The 14,614-nt window shown below is 48.3% G+C and overlaps 2 protein-coding genes across 3 annotated transcripts; both read right to left on the reverse strand.

Annotated features, from left to right (window-relative positions):
• Positions 1-226: 226 nt before the first annotated feature.
• Positions 227-2,625, reverse strand: LOC115689403 (uncharacterized). 2 transcript variants are annotated; one of them, XM_030615426.2, is made up of 3 exons: positions 2,013-2,621; positions 1,147-1,388; positions 227-690 (listed from the first exon to the last, which is right to left on the reverse strand). In XM_030615426.2, exons 1-3 carry the CDS (start codon positions 2,478-2,480, stop codon positions 444-446), a joined length of 957 nt encoding a protein of 318 aa, XP_030471286.1. In that variant the 5' UTR covers positions 2,481-2,621; the 3' UTR covers positions 227-443. The 2 variants fall into 2 exon arrangements, with proteins under 2 accessions (XP_030471286.1, XP_056163685.1); XM_056307710.1 differs by lacking the exon at positions 227-690 and having other exon boundaries at positions 1,318-1,393; positions 2,013-2,625.
• A 9,052-nt stretch (positions 2,626-11,677) lies between these two features.
• Positions 11,678-14,355, reverse strand: LOC115689394 (probable pectinesterase/pectinesterase inhibitor 21). The gene is made up of 2 exons (XM_030615418.2): positions 12,692-14,355; positions 11,678-12,590 (listed from the first exon to the last, which is right to left on the reverse strand). The coding sequence occupies exons 1-2, from the start codon at positions 13,728-13,730 to the stop codon at positions 11,893-11,895; spliced, it is 1,737 nt and encodes a 578-aa protein (XP_030471278.1). The 5' UTR covers positions 13,731-14,355; the 3' UTR covers positions 11,678-11,892.
• Between the last annotated feature and the right edge of the window lie 259 nt (positions 14,356-14,614).

Genomic DNA, 14,614 nt, shown 5'->3' on the forward strand with positions numbered 1-14,614 from the left:
GCCAAGGATAATACCATGCTTGGCCAAGAGCCTTGTGCCTTGTTCGAGCTCGTTCCCTCGTCATTTGTTCGTTTAGATGTCCCATTTCATGTCGGATTAGACTTTAGTGTCGTGTGTTTTATGTGATTGGTATATGATCATACACGTGAACCAGTCCTCCAGGAGAGGTGGATAGTTAAACCAATCAATTAAGATGTGGATAGTTGAAAATCATACAAAGGCAGCCTTAAAGACATTAATTTTCAGTACTTCATGTGGGGATATATCATACTCTAGGATAAGGATTTCGGAGTGAAATGCACTTATCCATCATACTTTAGGATAAGTAATTTTATTTTGATACATCGTCATAGATTGCATTATCAACGTTACCATGCTATGCCACACAGAGGACAGACTTTACGAAGACCCCGACCTGTCACATGATGGGGCAAGAAGCGACCTCAAAACTTGCTAAAGAAGTCATAAATATGTTGGTTGATGTCATGAGGCCTTTCTTGGTTGAGGAAATGGGCCACACCTTCCATGACCACCACTTCCTCCAGGAGAGGGACCGTCTTCTTGAACCCACCTTTGTGTATAAAGTCTTTGACGCCTGGCATGTGGTAAACCAGGTCAAGCTCACCCACAATGAACTTTACAGGCACTTTCACCTGAGCCCCATCCCATGGTGCCATCAGCTCCCAGTTCCTGCAACGTCAATTCATAAGAAGCAAAGAAAAAGCACAGTCGAGGAAATAATTGCACAAAGATACTCCCCAAGTAAAACTGTCTAACGTTATACACTGGAGGGATCAGATATGTGTGCTACTGATCAAGAAAAACTCCTTGATTCCTACTTCCCTATTGGCCAGCTAAACCAATCGATCCCGCGAAAATCATGCTGAAACTGTAGCTAAATTGGTGAAAATATATAGACACCCTTCCTTGCAGATCATGGATTGCACAGTGTGGAGAGGAGTATATCTAAGTTTTGTACCAAACTCCACGGAATTTCAGAGCAATGTGAATTTCAAGTATACAGCAGCTTTTGCAAGTTATGCGTTAGCTCAACAACTCTCGCAGCACGATGCGATCTCCTCCCTCCTCTTGTGCCCATACACACAAGAGATCAGATTGATTGTCCTGGGGAAAGTAGTAGCTTACCGGTTGAAGTTCCTGTAGTAGTTGATCCCTCCAGTGAAGCCCTTCTTCTCAAACTTGTCGACGTAATAGTCAATGTCCTCCCGCCTCAGCCACGAAGGCAAGACAACGGGGTCGTCCACCTGGTGCCCGAACCCTTTCCCTTTCACAAAGAAAAGCGGGCCGGGAATGCGGTATGTCAACATCCCCTCGAGGACTCTCCGTGTCCCCATCTCTGCAAACTGGGCCTCGATCTCTCCAGGTTCCTGCACTTAACGAAATTATGATCACAATTATGGTGGCTTCTATGCACTTTAAAATGGACTCAATCTGATTTTACTACTGTCACGATTGATCTCTACACAAAAATCATATAACTTTACGATCGTTATGTTCACTCGATTCTAACTCAGCTCGAGAAGATCAAATACCTAAAGGAAAATGTGTCGCATGATCCCGAGATCAAATGTAGTGTAAAAGTCGATACGACAACCCAGTTAGGTGTTTAAAGAAGTCGTGTGACAGACAAACAGGCATGCCAGCGATAGTCCAAACTTACTAACACCAGACTAATCCTCCGATAAATCTACAAGATATACTTCGCAAGTCCAGCATTTGGAGATATGAAATCGAACTTAGCTTCGGTGAGTCCTGCGGTCAAACAACGCAGACATATTGGAAAATCATGTGTATAGAAAGCAGTATACATTACAATTTCCAATATATAAACTCTTCTTCTGGATATGGTAGTCAGCATTTCGAGATTTGCAATTTGGAATTCATTGCTAAGCATGTTCTTCCACGAGTGCATCCAATCGGCCCCGCAGAAAACATAAGCAAGCAAAGCAACGACAGGGGAAAGAAAACACACGCAATAAAGAACCGAGAACCTGAAATCTGCAGATGTAGTAATCATCGCCGCAGGCGGCCCGGTAGCCGTCGAGGGGCTTCCTCCCGGGGTTCCGGGGCATCCACGGGACGCTGAGGTTGACCAGAGCCTTGACCCGGTCGGGCCTGAGCAGGCACAGGTACCACGCCATCATGGCCCCCCAGTCGTGGCCCACCACGAACGCCTTCTCCTCCGCCGCCACCGCGTCCAGGAGGGCCACCAGGTCGCCCACCACGTGGAGGGCCGTGTAGGCGTCCGCCGGGGCCGGCGCGTCGGAGTCCCCGTAGCCGCGGAGGTCGGGGGCGACGGCGCGGAAGCCGAGCGCGGCGAGGCCGAGGATCTGGTGGCGCCACGTGTACCAGAGCTCCGGGAACCCGTGGATGAAGAGGATAAGGGGGCCCTCACCGCACTCCGCCACGTGGAGGCTCACGCCGTTGACCTTCACCGTGCGGTGCCTTATGGTCTCCATCTTCTCTTCCTTGAGACTGTCCGAGCGCAAGCTGGCTGCGGAGAGCGTCTGCTCCTTCGATCTTGTGCGAACTGATGATGATGATGACGATGATTACGAGGAGGGAGAGAGACGGAGAGCTACGACAAGCTCGCGCATGGGGGACAAAGTCGGGAGATGATGGGCAGAGGTTAAGTTCGCGACAGGACAGTAGCAGACAATGTTGAAAAATCACGAGTCCCGTTGATAGGATATTCTTTTTTCCATATCTTTTTCCTCTTTCTTTTTTCTCCGTTTCTTTTTTGGCGACTTCACGAAAAGATTTGACTTCACCTTAAAGTTGCGTGGAAAAATTTCAAAGGGAAGGGTATGAAAATTTTCGATTAAGGGCCTAAAGTCTCATTATTTTTTTAAATAAAGATTTAAAGTGAATTTTATATTAAATAAGAGCCTAAAATGCTCTCATTTTCTTAAATAGGGGCTTGAAATAGATTTTATTTCAATTAAGGAACTGAAGTGATTATATCCATTTCAAAAAAGGGTCTGACTTTCCGAATTATAAGGGCATTTTGTCTTTTAACTTTTTGACTTTTTTTTTCTTTTTTTGTTTCATTTTTCCTTGCTTTTCTTTTTTCTGGTTTTCTTTTTGTCTTTACCGATGGCCGGCCACCGGCGAAGCCCGGGAAGAGCTGGGCGAGGGTTACCCTCGCCCAATCTGGCGAGGGCCACCCTCACCGGCAACAAGCGAGGGACAACCTCGCCTGGGCGAGGCCGCCCTCACCAGATCTGGACGAGAGTCACCTCACTAGTTGCCAGCAAGGGACGGCGAGGCGAGTCTCACTTGGGCAAGGCCACCCTCAAAAGCCATAGGCAAAGGCTAGTCTCGCCTGGGCAAGGGGTGGTCGGCGAGACCCCTGTCCAGATCTGGCGAGGGTCAGCCTCGCCCATGGTTGGCGAGGGTGGCCTCGCCTATTGCCGGCGAAGGTGGCCCTCGCCAAATTGGGGTGGGTGAGTCACCCTCGCCCAGCCTTCCCAGGCTTCGCCTGTGACATCCCCAAATTTGGGACTAAGATAGCCAAAGGTAAATGGTGATAGAATAGGCGAGTAGTCGAGTCAAGGGTCGATAATGGAATAGATAATATGGTCGGAATGAGTGTACTGAGAGTTGGTCATGATTCGATCGAAAGATTATCCATGACTTGGCCGAAGGATCGACAGTGGAATGACTCCCTAATCACGCAAGTCGATTAAGGTGATATGACCGTGGAGTGACCCTTCGACCATAAGAGCCATTAGTGGGACGGTCCGGGATAATTATCGATCAATTCGGTGTCGGCATGTGTCAGTCGCGGGTGATACCATACAGCCATGCATCGGTCACGGATGACCATGAGTTAATTCCGGGGTTGTCACGCCCCAGACCCTAACGGGCTTGCGACACCCCTATGGCGGTCGTATCGAACACGACGTCCAAGGACGCGTCACCGACCCAAACGAAATAACCACATGAATACGCAAGCGGAAGCGAAATAAAACAACCCAGACAAAAGACAATGACAAATGGATAGTAATAGCACAAAACAATAATTTCATAACAATGGAAAACAGTCAGATATTAGGCTCCTAGGGTTAGCATCCACCATTATCATAAAAAAGGGACAGGTGGTAGGGTAAGCTAGCTAGCTGCACAAAAGGGCTCTACCAAAAAAGGTTCTAAGCCCAGCACCCAAACGAATCAGACCCTGAAGACTCCGACTCCGTGTCAGAGTTGATATCGATCAGCTCTTCCTTGTTATCCGGCTCCTTCTCGGCTCGGACTCCATGGGCTCTGGCATAGACTCGGGCTCTTCTTCAGGTTCGGACTCCTCAAATTCCTCTTCGAGCTCGAGATCCGCGGGCGCTATAGGTTCTGGTACGAGCTCGGGTTCGAGACCAGGGTTCTCCGGGGGATCTTCGGCGTCCAGAATCTCACCATCAGGAGCATTCACGTCCTCGGGCTCCCAATCCACGGCATCCTCGTTGCCGTGCTACTGTCCCTCAAAACCCCTGATTGAGCCAACTAGCTCCAACCCGTCACGATAAAACCAGGCCAGGTAAGTGTGGCGCTGCAAGTCCTCTAAGCCCACATCTACCTAGACTGTAGTGAGGTGCCTAATGTAAGTCTAATTTGGACCTACTGGATACTCGGTCTCCTCATGCACTGTATGCATAGGGACCCCAAAACGCCGAGGTGACGGCATGATCAAGGTCGGGGTCGGGGATCTGAAATGGTTTGCACTACAACAATGAGAATAAATCTCAATAAGTAGACAATCTAAACCCCACCTAGGCCAATGCGTACCCAGACGAGTCCCAACATGCGATCTAGCAATCAACATAATAGAATTCTCATGCACACTTACCTCGCCTCAAATCACCCGCCAACTCCGCGCATTAGTCAAATTACAATAATGCAATAATAGCTCAAGAACATAACATAAGCACTCGAGCGCCATAACCACTTACATTCACCCAATTTAACCAAACACATTTCGCATGCGTGTCCAACCAACTATCCACGACCCGCGTCAACACGCCTCAGGTCCAGCCCTCCGATCAATCCGGGCTCAATCCCGCATAACCACGCCTCATGACATTTCTCTTGACCCACGTAACCACGCCTCATGTCATTTCTTGCCTTTCTAGCCACACCCGCGTAACCACGCCTCAGGTTGGCAGCCCTCCGATCAATCCAGGCTTAGTCCCGCGTAACCACGCCTCAAGACATTTCTCTCGACCCGCGTAACCACGCCTCAGGTCATTTCTTGCCTTTCTAGCCACACCCGCGTAACCACGCCTCAGGTTGGCAGCCCTCCGATCAATCCGAGCTTAGTCCCGCGTAACCACGCCTCAACACAATTTGCCAATACCAATCTAACACGTCATACTATTCAAATTCAAGTCATGCTCACCACATTAGCCTACCAACCCGACCTTCAAGTCGACCACATTCAAACACCAATTTCACCCATAAACGCCACTACAACTCAGTCATTGAACCCATCTCGATCGATCACTAATTTAGCCACAAAATCACCACCACAATAATCCATAAACCAATCACATTCAATTAATTAATCCCTACCTAACTTAGTCACTAAACCAACACTAATCACCCCTAAACAAGTCTAATAATATCCAAAGTACTAAGTAGGATTTAGGGAGTTACTTACCTAGGTTTTGGCCTAAGGAAAACCGGCAAGGGGGCCATATGGCCGGTCGGGGTAGCGGCGGTTCGGCGCCGGCGAGGGCATAGCGGGCAAGCGGCTCGGCACAGCCCTTGGCCACAGCCAGGCTAGCGACCAGGCGAACGGCCAGGCGGGCGGCGACGGGCGAGCGGCTGGGCAAGGGCAGGGACAACGGCCAAGCGAGCAAGAGAGTGGCCGGCGAGCTGGACTGGCAGCTGGCGAGTACCTAGGCGAGCTGGGTTGGCGGCCGGCGACGGCAACGGGTGAACGGCCGGGCGACTCAGCCACGGCGGGGGAACTCGGTTAAGGACTGAGAACAGGCGAGGGGCAGCACGTCGACAGTGACGGGCAGTCAGGGCGGCGATGGGCGAGAGGGGGAGCTGGGGTGATGGTGGCCTGCCGGTGAGAGCGGCAATGGCCAATAGCGACGAGGGCGACCGATCGGCGAGGCGGAGCCAGGGTGAGCCAAAACAGGGGAAGGGGAAAAAGAGAAGGGCTGCGGCGGTGATGGCGGAGCCGACGGCGGTCGGGGGTGGCACGGTGGCGTCACAGGTGGCTGGGCGAGGCAGGACGGGCCGGTTGGCGGCTCGGCAGCACTGGGCCGCGGCAGACGCGGCGGCGAGCTTGCTGCTCGCGTGCGAAGGAGAGGGGAAGGAAGGAGAAGGGCAGTCGGCCCAGGGGTAAACGGCTGGACGGACGGTGGCCCTGGCGGTTGGGTGAGCGGTGGCACAAGGCGGACGGCTGGCGAGCAGCGGTTGGGTGAGCGGCGGTCGGGCGGTGAGCAGTAAGAAGAAGGAAGCAGGAGTTGCTGCACAAAGAAGAAGGGAAGAAGAAGAAGAAGGGAAAGGAGGAAGAAGGGAAGAGAGAGAGAGTTTGCATGGGGAGATGGGGGGGGGGAGGGAACATGCGTAGTTGGGGGAGGGAGAGGGGACGCGCACGTAGAAGGTGCGTGGCAGAGGAGAGAGAGAGAGAGAGAGAGAGAGAGAGAGAGAGAGAGAGAGAGAGAGTCAAATCCACTCGAGTGCGATCCGACGGTCCACGTTCAAACTCGAAGTCGATCCGACGGTCCACGAAAAACCCTAATTTATAAATTAGGAAAAAAAATCAAAAACACTAACTAAAAAATACTAAGAGGGAGGTCTACTAGTGAAAATCCAAACCCGGTCCAAATTTCACTTTTCGATGATTCTGGGCAATCTCGACGCTGGCCACAATAATATCGACACTGTCCGATTGAATTCGTCACAAAACTCCGAGAAATTCGACACCAAAGTTCGTGCTCTAAATAACGGTCAAATTCGATCGAGTGCGATTTTAGCAAAATCCTAAATTTAAAAATAACCCGAGAGTGATCAGTTCTGGGCGAGATTTAACTATAAGCGCACCGACGAAATATACGTTTTATAAATCCCAAAAATTGATCGAAATTCGGAATGTCACAGGGGTACTAGATTCCACAAGACCATATGACAATCGAGGATCGACCATGAGTCGTTGATACTCGAACGTGGACCGGTCGCGAATCGGCCACGGATCGTCGCACTAGGTCGGGTAGGCCATGGACGAGCCATGTGCCGGGCCATGAGCCTAATGGCTAGGCCGCGGGCTCGGCTATGTGCCAGCCGTTCCTGCCAAGTCTCGTGCCCAGACATGACCGGCCATCGTGCCCGTCAGCTAGGCCACAAACCGGCTATGTATCCGGTCGTGTACCAGTTATTGTGCCTGACCCTTGTGCCAGGCAATGTGCCCGTCAGATCTAGTTCCGATCTAGTCCCGTGCCCAATGGACTTGGGCATGAGCCATGCCTTGTGCCCATGCATAAGCCAATGGATGTGTTAGACCCATGAACCGGCCCCTTGCTCGTGCGGGTCAGCATTGTGCTCGGCACATTGCTCGTGCAGCTGGCGTCGTGCTCGTCGCGCCGCTCGTGTAGCCCGGCACCATGCCTGTGCTCTCCGCCACGCGCCCGGCCATGTGCTCGGTCATGCGCCTGTACGGCTCGGCAGCGTGCCAGGCCATGCACCCGGTCAGGCCCGATCAAACAGGGCATGCGCCTGGGCAACCCGGCTGACCCGAATTGGACACCAATGGACTTAAATCTTTGATTGGTCATACTTGACCATATGTGGAGATCTTTCTACACCAAATCTCGTATTGAACGGGTATACCAAGCGTGGAAAAAAAAACCCTCGGAAAATTAACATAACAAGTATGATGTGAGATTGCTAAGTTAGTATTGATTAGTCGGTTTTGTGTAAACCGATTGGCCCAAGTAGTTGGGAATGAAACCTGCATACTTAGGAAGTCTCTCACGGTTCAGCTATGGAGAGGATAAGAAGACAAAAATTGTTGATCAAGTCAAATGCTCATTAAAAGCCATTTAAGGCCATTATTATTGAACCCCCTTAAGTGTCCCCCTCCTTTATTGCTTGGCAGGTGAGATGTTCAGCCTTATTAAGGCTGCATGCAAGGTGACTCGTGGTCATCAATAATACACATAAAACAAAAGGGGGGGGAGTCGGCCAAGGAAGAGGGAGCCAAGAGAGAGAGAGAGAGAGAGAGAGTCGGCCAAGAGAGGGAGAAGCCGAGAGAGAGAGAGACTAAGGAGGATAAGGCCACATTTAAGTCACTTAATAGCCATTCATCATTTCTTTTGGCCCTAGTTCATTAGTGCCATTAAGGCTTCTTTGACTTGGAAGCCCTCCATTATTGCCTTGCTTCTTCTCCAAGCTTGGCTTGTCTATAAATGAGCAAGAAGCTCACGTGAAGAAGCCCCCCAACCAGCCATCATCTTCTCCTTTTACTTTCTTGCTTCCTTGATTCACGCCGAAAGAAGCCCCACCAACCTTTCCTTTTTTCAGCCAACTAGAAAGTCACACCCGAGAACCACCCGAGATCCCCTTTTTCCCGAACTCAAGCCTTTTTCCGTGCTCAAGCCACTTGCTTTCTTTAGTCTCTCGTGTTCTAGTGTTACGTTGTGTAAGTGAATTCCCTAATATCGGGAAAGGAAGTTGTGATACGTTTGCTTGGGCCGTTTCTTGGTTTCTTGGTCGATTATAGCTTGTTCTTTCTTTAACAAGTGATGCTCACGTGTGATAATCATGTTTGATGTTCTTTTGTTGTTTCGTAGCACGAACTTTGCTATTGATTTGTCATCGATGCCGGTACGGTAAGAGCCAATAAATGTGAATGGCGATTGTCTCATCCTCGCTTGATATTAGTGTTTTCACTTATTGAGTCTCCCCGACTCACTCCCCGTTATTTTTTCTCTTTTCAGGTCCATAGTATGGCATCTCCCCCGACCTGTTTGGCAACCCTATCGAGATGAGAGCCGAATTGCTCACTATAATAGATGCCCGGAGGGTCGCGCTTATCGTCGGATCACGACGTATGTTATGGTTGATGAAGGCCGTGAGGACTTAGTTCCCCACCCGTACGAGGCATGGTATTGCCTCGCAAATGGAGAGTGGGTTGGACCCCTATGTGGGTTCAACGGGCCGTTCAGCGGACCAGGCGGGCCGGCTCTGGAGAGGCCATGGGTGGAGCGTGGGACGGCCGAACGGACGGGGAGCGGGAGGACCAAGGAGCGAGGAGCGAGAAGCCGTAGTGGAGTTAGGAACCCTAAGCCAAGCCAAAGTTTTGTTTGTTCGAGAGTTGGCTTGTTTTTCGGAATCGCCCTTGAAATGGGCATGTAAAATATATGTGTGCGGTTTGCATGGCCCGAGAGTAGGGCTTGTGAAAATAAGCACGTATCATGTAAATATAACGTGCGAAGTCTGCTTATGTTGCTATTGTGATGTTTCGTTTATTTTTGCTTCCGCATGCGCATTGATTAAAATGAACGGGACGCACAAACTTATTTCCGCGAGTCATGAGTCCGAACGGATCGGGATTGATCAATAAGCATCAAATCTTGATTTCGGGTCGAGACGTGACATCGCTAGTGGCCGGCGACCAGCCACCGGCAAAGACAAAGAGAAAACTAGAAAAATAAAAATTATTTAAAATTGAAATTTTTTTTGGACAAAAATGCCCTTGATCGGCCAAAATATTTCTCTGGCCAGTAACTGGCGAGGTCAAACCATTATTTGAAACCGGCATGGTCACTTCAAGCACTTATTTGAGACTAATATGCCACTTCAGATCCTTATTTGACATAAAGTCCATTTCAAGTCCTTATTTGGAATTTCCCCAAGTTTTGAGGTTCTTAACATCGAGGAAATTATTTTTTCGGTATTAACCCTAAACTGGTAAAAGTGTGACAAATTTACCCAATTTTTTTACTACAAAAAACCCCATATTGTAACACCTGTGACAAATTTACTTTCCGTCAGTTTCCGTTAAATTTTACAGTCAAATTGCTAAGTTAAATTGCATGTGGTAGTTAATGGGTATATCAGTTTGGAGTTTTACCCCTCTGTTTGTCACATTTTTACCAATTTGTGATTTTTCGTTGTATTAATTTAATTTAACGAAGGGTAAATTTTTTCGTAAATGTACCTGTTTGGGGTTTTTGGTGCTCAAAAAATTAGTTTTTGGTAAATTTATTATAGGTGTACCATTTTGAGGTTTTTTGTGGTTAAAAAATTAATTCAAAGTAAATTTTTCATAAGTATACCGATTTGAAATTTTTCGTAGTGTTAAGCCATTTTCTTTTTATCAGATGAAAATGCTTCGTCGGGGCCTTGGCAAATTGGCACTAACAAAAAGGTTTGTGGCTCTTGAACCGCATATTATAAAAGCCCATTTAGCTAATTCTATGGTCTCTCTTGTTGGGGTCGACGGGGTGATCTTCTAATTTGGGCAGCGAAGGCGGTACTAGCTAGCGACCCTGGTTTGCAAAATTCGAGGTGCTACGTCGAGGACTTTCAAGTTCTGTCATTTAGGAAAAACTCGAAGATGCATCTTTTGTGTCGATCCAACGATTCTTAAGTCGAATGCCCAAAGGAGTTGCTATCTATGATCCTTTAGCCGAATCTTGATAAGTTTGAATTTCACTAAACGCAAAAGTTTGGCTTGCTATGAGTATTTTGAGGTTCTCGACTTGTCTCATGACAAAGACATTGATGCCTAACGAAACTATATTTGGAGGATAATGTGTTTGGGGATTGTTTTCGTAAGGTGGCCAAACAAGGTACATAAATTCTTTGATGGGTTTGAAGACTACAAGTGTAGAGTGGGAATCGTTACTATTAAGATTGTTGTCATTAGGGTTAATACCATGAAACCCCAAATCGGTAAACATGTGACAATTTTACCTTAAATTAATTTTTGTCCATCAAAACCCTAAACTGGTACACATGTGACAAAATTTACCAAAAACTAATTTTTTTACCATCAAAAACCCCAAACCGGTACACTTGTGACAAATTTATCCTCCGTTAAATTGGATTAATACCACGAAAATCATAAATCGGTACACCTGTAACAAATGGAAGCGTAAAACCCTAAACTAGTAGACCCGTTGACTTCCACGTGTCATCCAACTCAGCAATTTGACAGTAAAATTTAACGGAAACTAACTGAGGATAAAATTGTCACGGGTGTACCAATTTGGGCTTTTGGTGGTCAAAAAATAAATTTGGAGTAAATTTGTCACACGCATACCAGTTTGGGGTTTTTCATGATATTAACCCTTGTTATTATTGGTGTGCACGCGCGCAAAAATTGAGACTATGTAGTTTCTCCATTGGAAGCAACTTTATTTCCTGATCTGTATTTGTTCCTTATGCCGTAGCCTTTTTCTTACTTGGCAAGTCATGCATGATAGAGATACGTGGTTTAGCCTAGGGCTTATTATGTTTAATTTGCCTCATTACAAATTCATATCGAGGTATATAGCTAGACGTTTCTAAACAGCAATCTCTCTTTGAATTGCTTCATCGTTCAATTTGTGTGCTTCCCTTTCAACTACTTTCTCCAAAAATTAGCTCTACAAGTAAAAACGAGTCTCTCTAATTGAGCTTTTGTGAGAGAATCTTGGACATACGATTCAAATTAATCACTTTGACCGACTGTTTTTACGTATATTATAAGTAAAAAAGCAGTAGGAAGTAGAATTTACATGACCATCATTCTCCCATCTCTCGCAACAAAAACTTGAAAGCTGAAATGCAGGAGTCAGCTTCCCCTAAAAAAAAAAAACATACATTAACAACTACGCCTATAAAACACGTAACGATCTTCTTCTTTGGTTTGAGCTCCGTTTAAGCAGTCATGATCCCGGGACTGTAAGGCACTCCGGTGGTGGTGATCCAAGCGTCACCCTTGAAGAAGACCTTCGGTGTGAAGTTGGTGATGTGCTGCGCGGTTATGTTCTTGATCCCGCGCCACTTCACTCTCTCTTTCGTCGCCGAGCCGGCCCCTCTGTTCCCGTACTCCGCGTAGAAGCACGTGTTGAGTGCAAAGTCGCCCATCCATGGCAACCAACCTTGCGGCTGGATCAGGTCATCGATCTGGGACTGCATGATGACCGTCCTCGAGTAGTCCTTCCATGGGCGACCGAGGTACGCCTTGTTGATGTTCCGCAGGGGGTAGTAGGCGGGGTCAGCCGAGATGGTGCAGTTCTGGAGGATGATGGCGGAGGCGGAGCGGCGCTCGCTGCGTCCCGATGCAGTGACGATGCACTGCTGGTTCTCGAGGGGCTTCTTCACGAACATCTGGCAGTTCTGGAAGACAGCAAGCGCATCGCCAAAGATGAAGTCGATGGTACCGGAGATGGTGCAGTCACGATAGAACTGGCGGTGGGCGTGCGTGTAGAGCGTGTCCTGGAAGGCGTCCATGTGGCAATTATAGATCACGGACATGTCGGACTGGACGCGTAGTGCCACGGCCTGGTGCTTCTCGGCGCCCGCCGAGTTCTCAAACTTGATGTCCTTGGCTATGAAGTTGCTTCCTATGGCAGCTGAAACATAAGTTGACTTGGTTTATTAGCCCTTGTCTTGTAGATGAAATTAATGAAGAATTCAGGTGAAAATGCTAAATGATGTATTTTCTCTTTCGTACTGAATGTTGCGGTGTTGCAGGTTTGGACTCCATCGACGTAGTTCAAGCTCCCAGTGATCACAGTCTTCGTGGGGCCATCACCGACCATCATGACATGGGTCGTCTTCTTGTCTACCAATACTTTCTCTTTGTACACTCCTTCCTTGATGTGTATGACGAAGGTCTTGTTGTTCTCCTTAGGAACGTCGTTCAGAGCCTCACGGATGGTCTTGTACTTGCCGCTCCCGTCCTGGGCCACGACCACGTCGGGGTTGATGTCCGCAGGTGCTGCCGCGAGGAGCTTGCGCCGCCCCTTGTCCACCCACGATGGGAACTCGGTGAAACCATCCTGCTCCTCAGACAGGAGGCGCCGGCTCAAACCGGGGATGTTGAACGAGCTGAGCAGCGAGGAGATCTCAGTGACCATGGCGAGGCCGTTGCTGGTGAGCTCCCTGGAGCTCTGGAGGATTTGCTTCATCTTCTTCGCGGCGGCGCCTGTCGTGTTCTCGAAGCCGTCCAGGCAGCTCTCCTGGAATGTGATTGCCCCGCTGAGCCAGACCCGCAGGTCGGCCATGTACATGTCGAGCTTGCTCACATCGAACCCATCCAGCCTCTCGAAGGAGCTCTGGAGGTCGTCAATCGAGTACTCCAGGAGGTGCTGGCACGTCTCCAGGGCCTGCTTGGATCTCGGGTCCTTCGCAAGATCCTTCACGACAGTGGAGTTCTTAATCGCTGCTTTCACTTGTTTGATCGCAGCTTGGAAGCCCATCTGGATGAGGTCTTTGGGGTCGGTGGTGTTCCCGCCCGCTGATGAAAGGCTACTCATGCAGGCTTCCCGGTAATCAGTGGGTTGGCATATGGCTTGGATAGCCTTCATCGAGGTGGATACCCCGCCGCTGGTACCGGCACTGGATTGGCTGGAGCTGCTGCTTCTGCTGCTGGCGCTGACGGCCACGCCTATCACCACCGCCACAACAAATACTATGCCAACCCCGCCAATGGCGTATGCTGTGCGCTTTCCTCGCCATGTAGGGCCGGAGAAGCGATCATATCCGCTCATCTTTTTTTTCCCTCCCCACACTTCCACTCACTTGAAAAATACAACAAACTAGTGGAATGATCGCGGAATCGAGGACTATCGGAAATTAGCTACGAAACAGATGAATGTCAATAGAGGTCTTGGGACTCTCTTCTTCATCTGTCGGGATCTCTGATCCTCCTATGGCTCTCTGGCTTTAATAGGTTATGGGAAGAGAGGGGGGCGCTGTTTTTGAACGTGAGGAAGGGAAAAAAGATGAGACAGAAATGGAAAGAAGCATAGGAAGTGACAGTTTTTTCTGTTGGGAAACCTCAGGTGACATTTGATTTCCGAGATAGAAGAGACGGTTGTTCTGGTTTTCCCGTTTGTTACTTTGCTAAAACGGATAGTTGCAATGAAGGGTTCTCTTTGTTTGAGGCTAACTTTATACGGTTTCGAGTCCCCTCATTGAAACTGATGGTGTCAAATTGATATGCCGTGATAAAACGAAGGCCGCTTGCCATTTATTTCTCGATGGGATGATGATGGGTTCATCCATTGCCCTGTCATTAGGCGGAGAGAAAAAAGCATTGTATAGACTTGTTTGTCATATAGATTGTAGCACGTACATACTAACTACGGTGCACAAAATATATGGAACTAGTTTTTTATTTTTTCCGTGACACAAGGGTCTGTTTCGCCGGTTTCATATGAACTAAAATGAAAGTTTCTAAAGATTTAGAATTCAATTGACCGTGAAAGCCGATTCGTGGTTAGAAAAAGAACCAGCACTCCACTCGAGAAAAATCCCTTAATGATAAATGATACATATTGTAAGAGTGACATAAGTTAATTTTAATTTTAAGAGTTTCTATTGAGAATCTTTATATTTCATTTGCTCATTATCGTCTATTGAAAGCCTATTC

Source organism: Syzygium oleosum, unplaced genomic scaffold (assembly GCF_021117445.2).
Source record: "Syzygium oleosum isolate NSW1041296 unplaced genomic scaffold, Sole_v2.1 Sole_v2.58, whole genome shotgun sequence".
NCBI lineage: Eukaryota > Viridiplantae > Streptophyta > Magnoliopsida > Myrtales > Myrtaceae > Syzygium > Syzygium oleosum.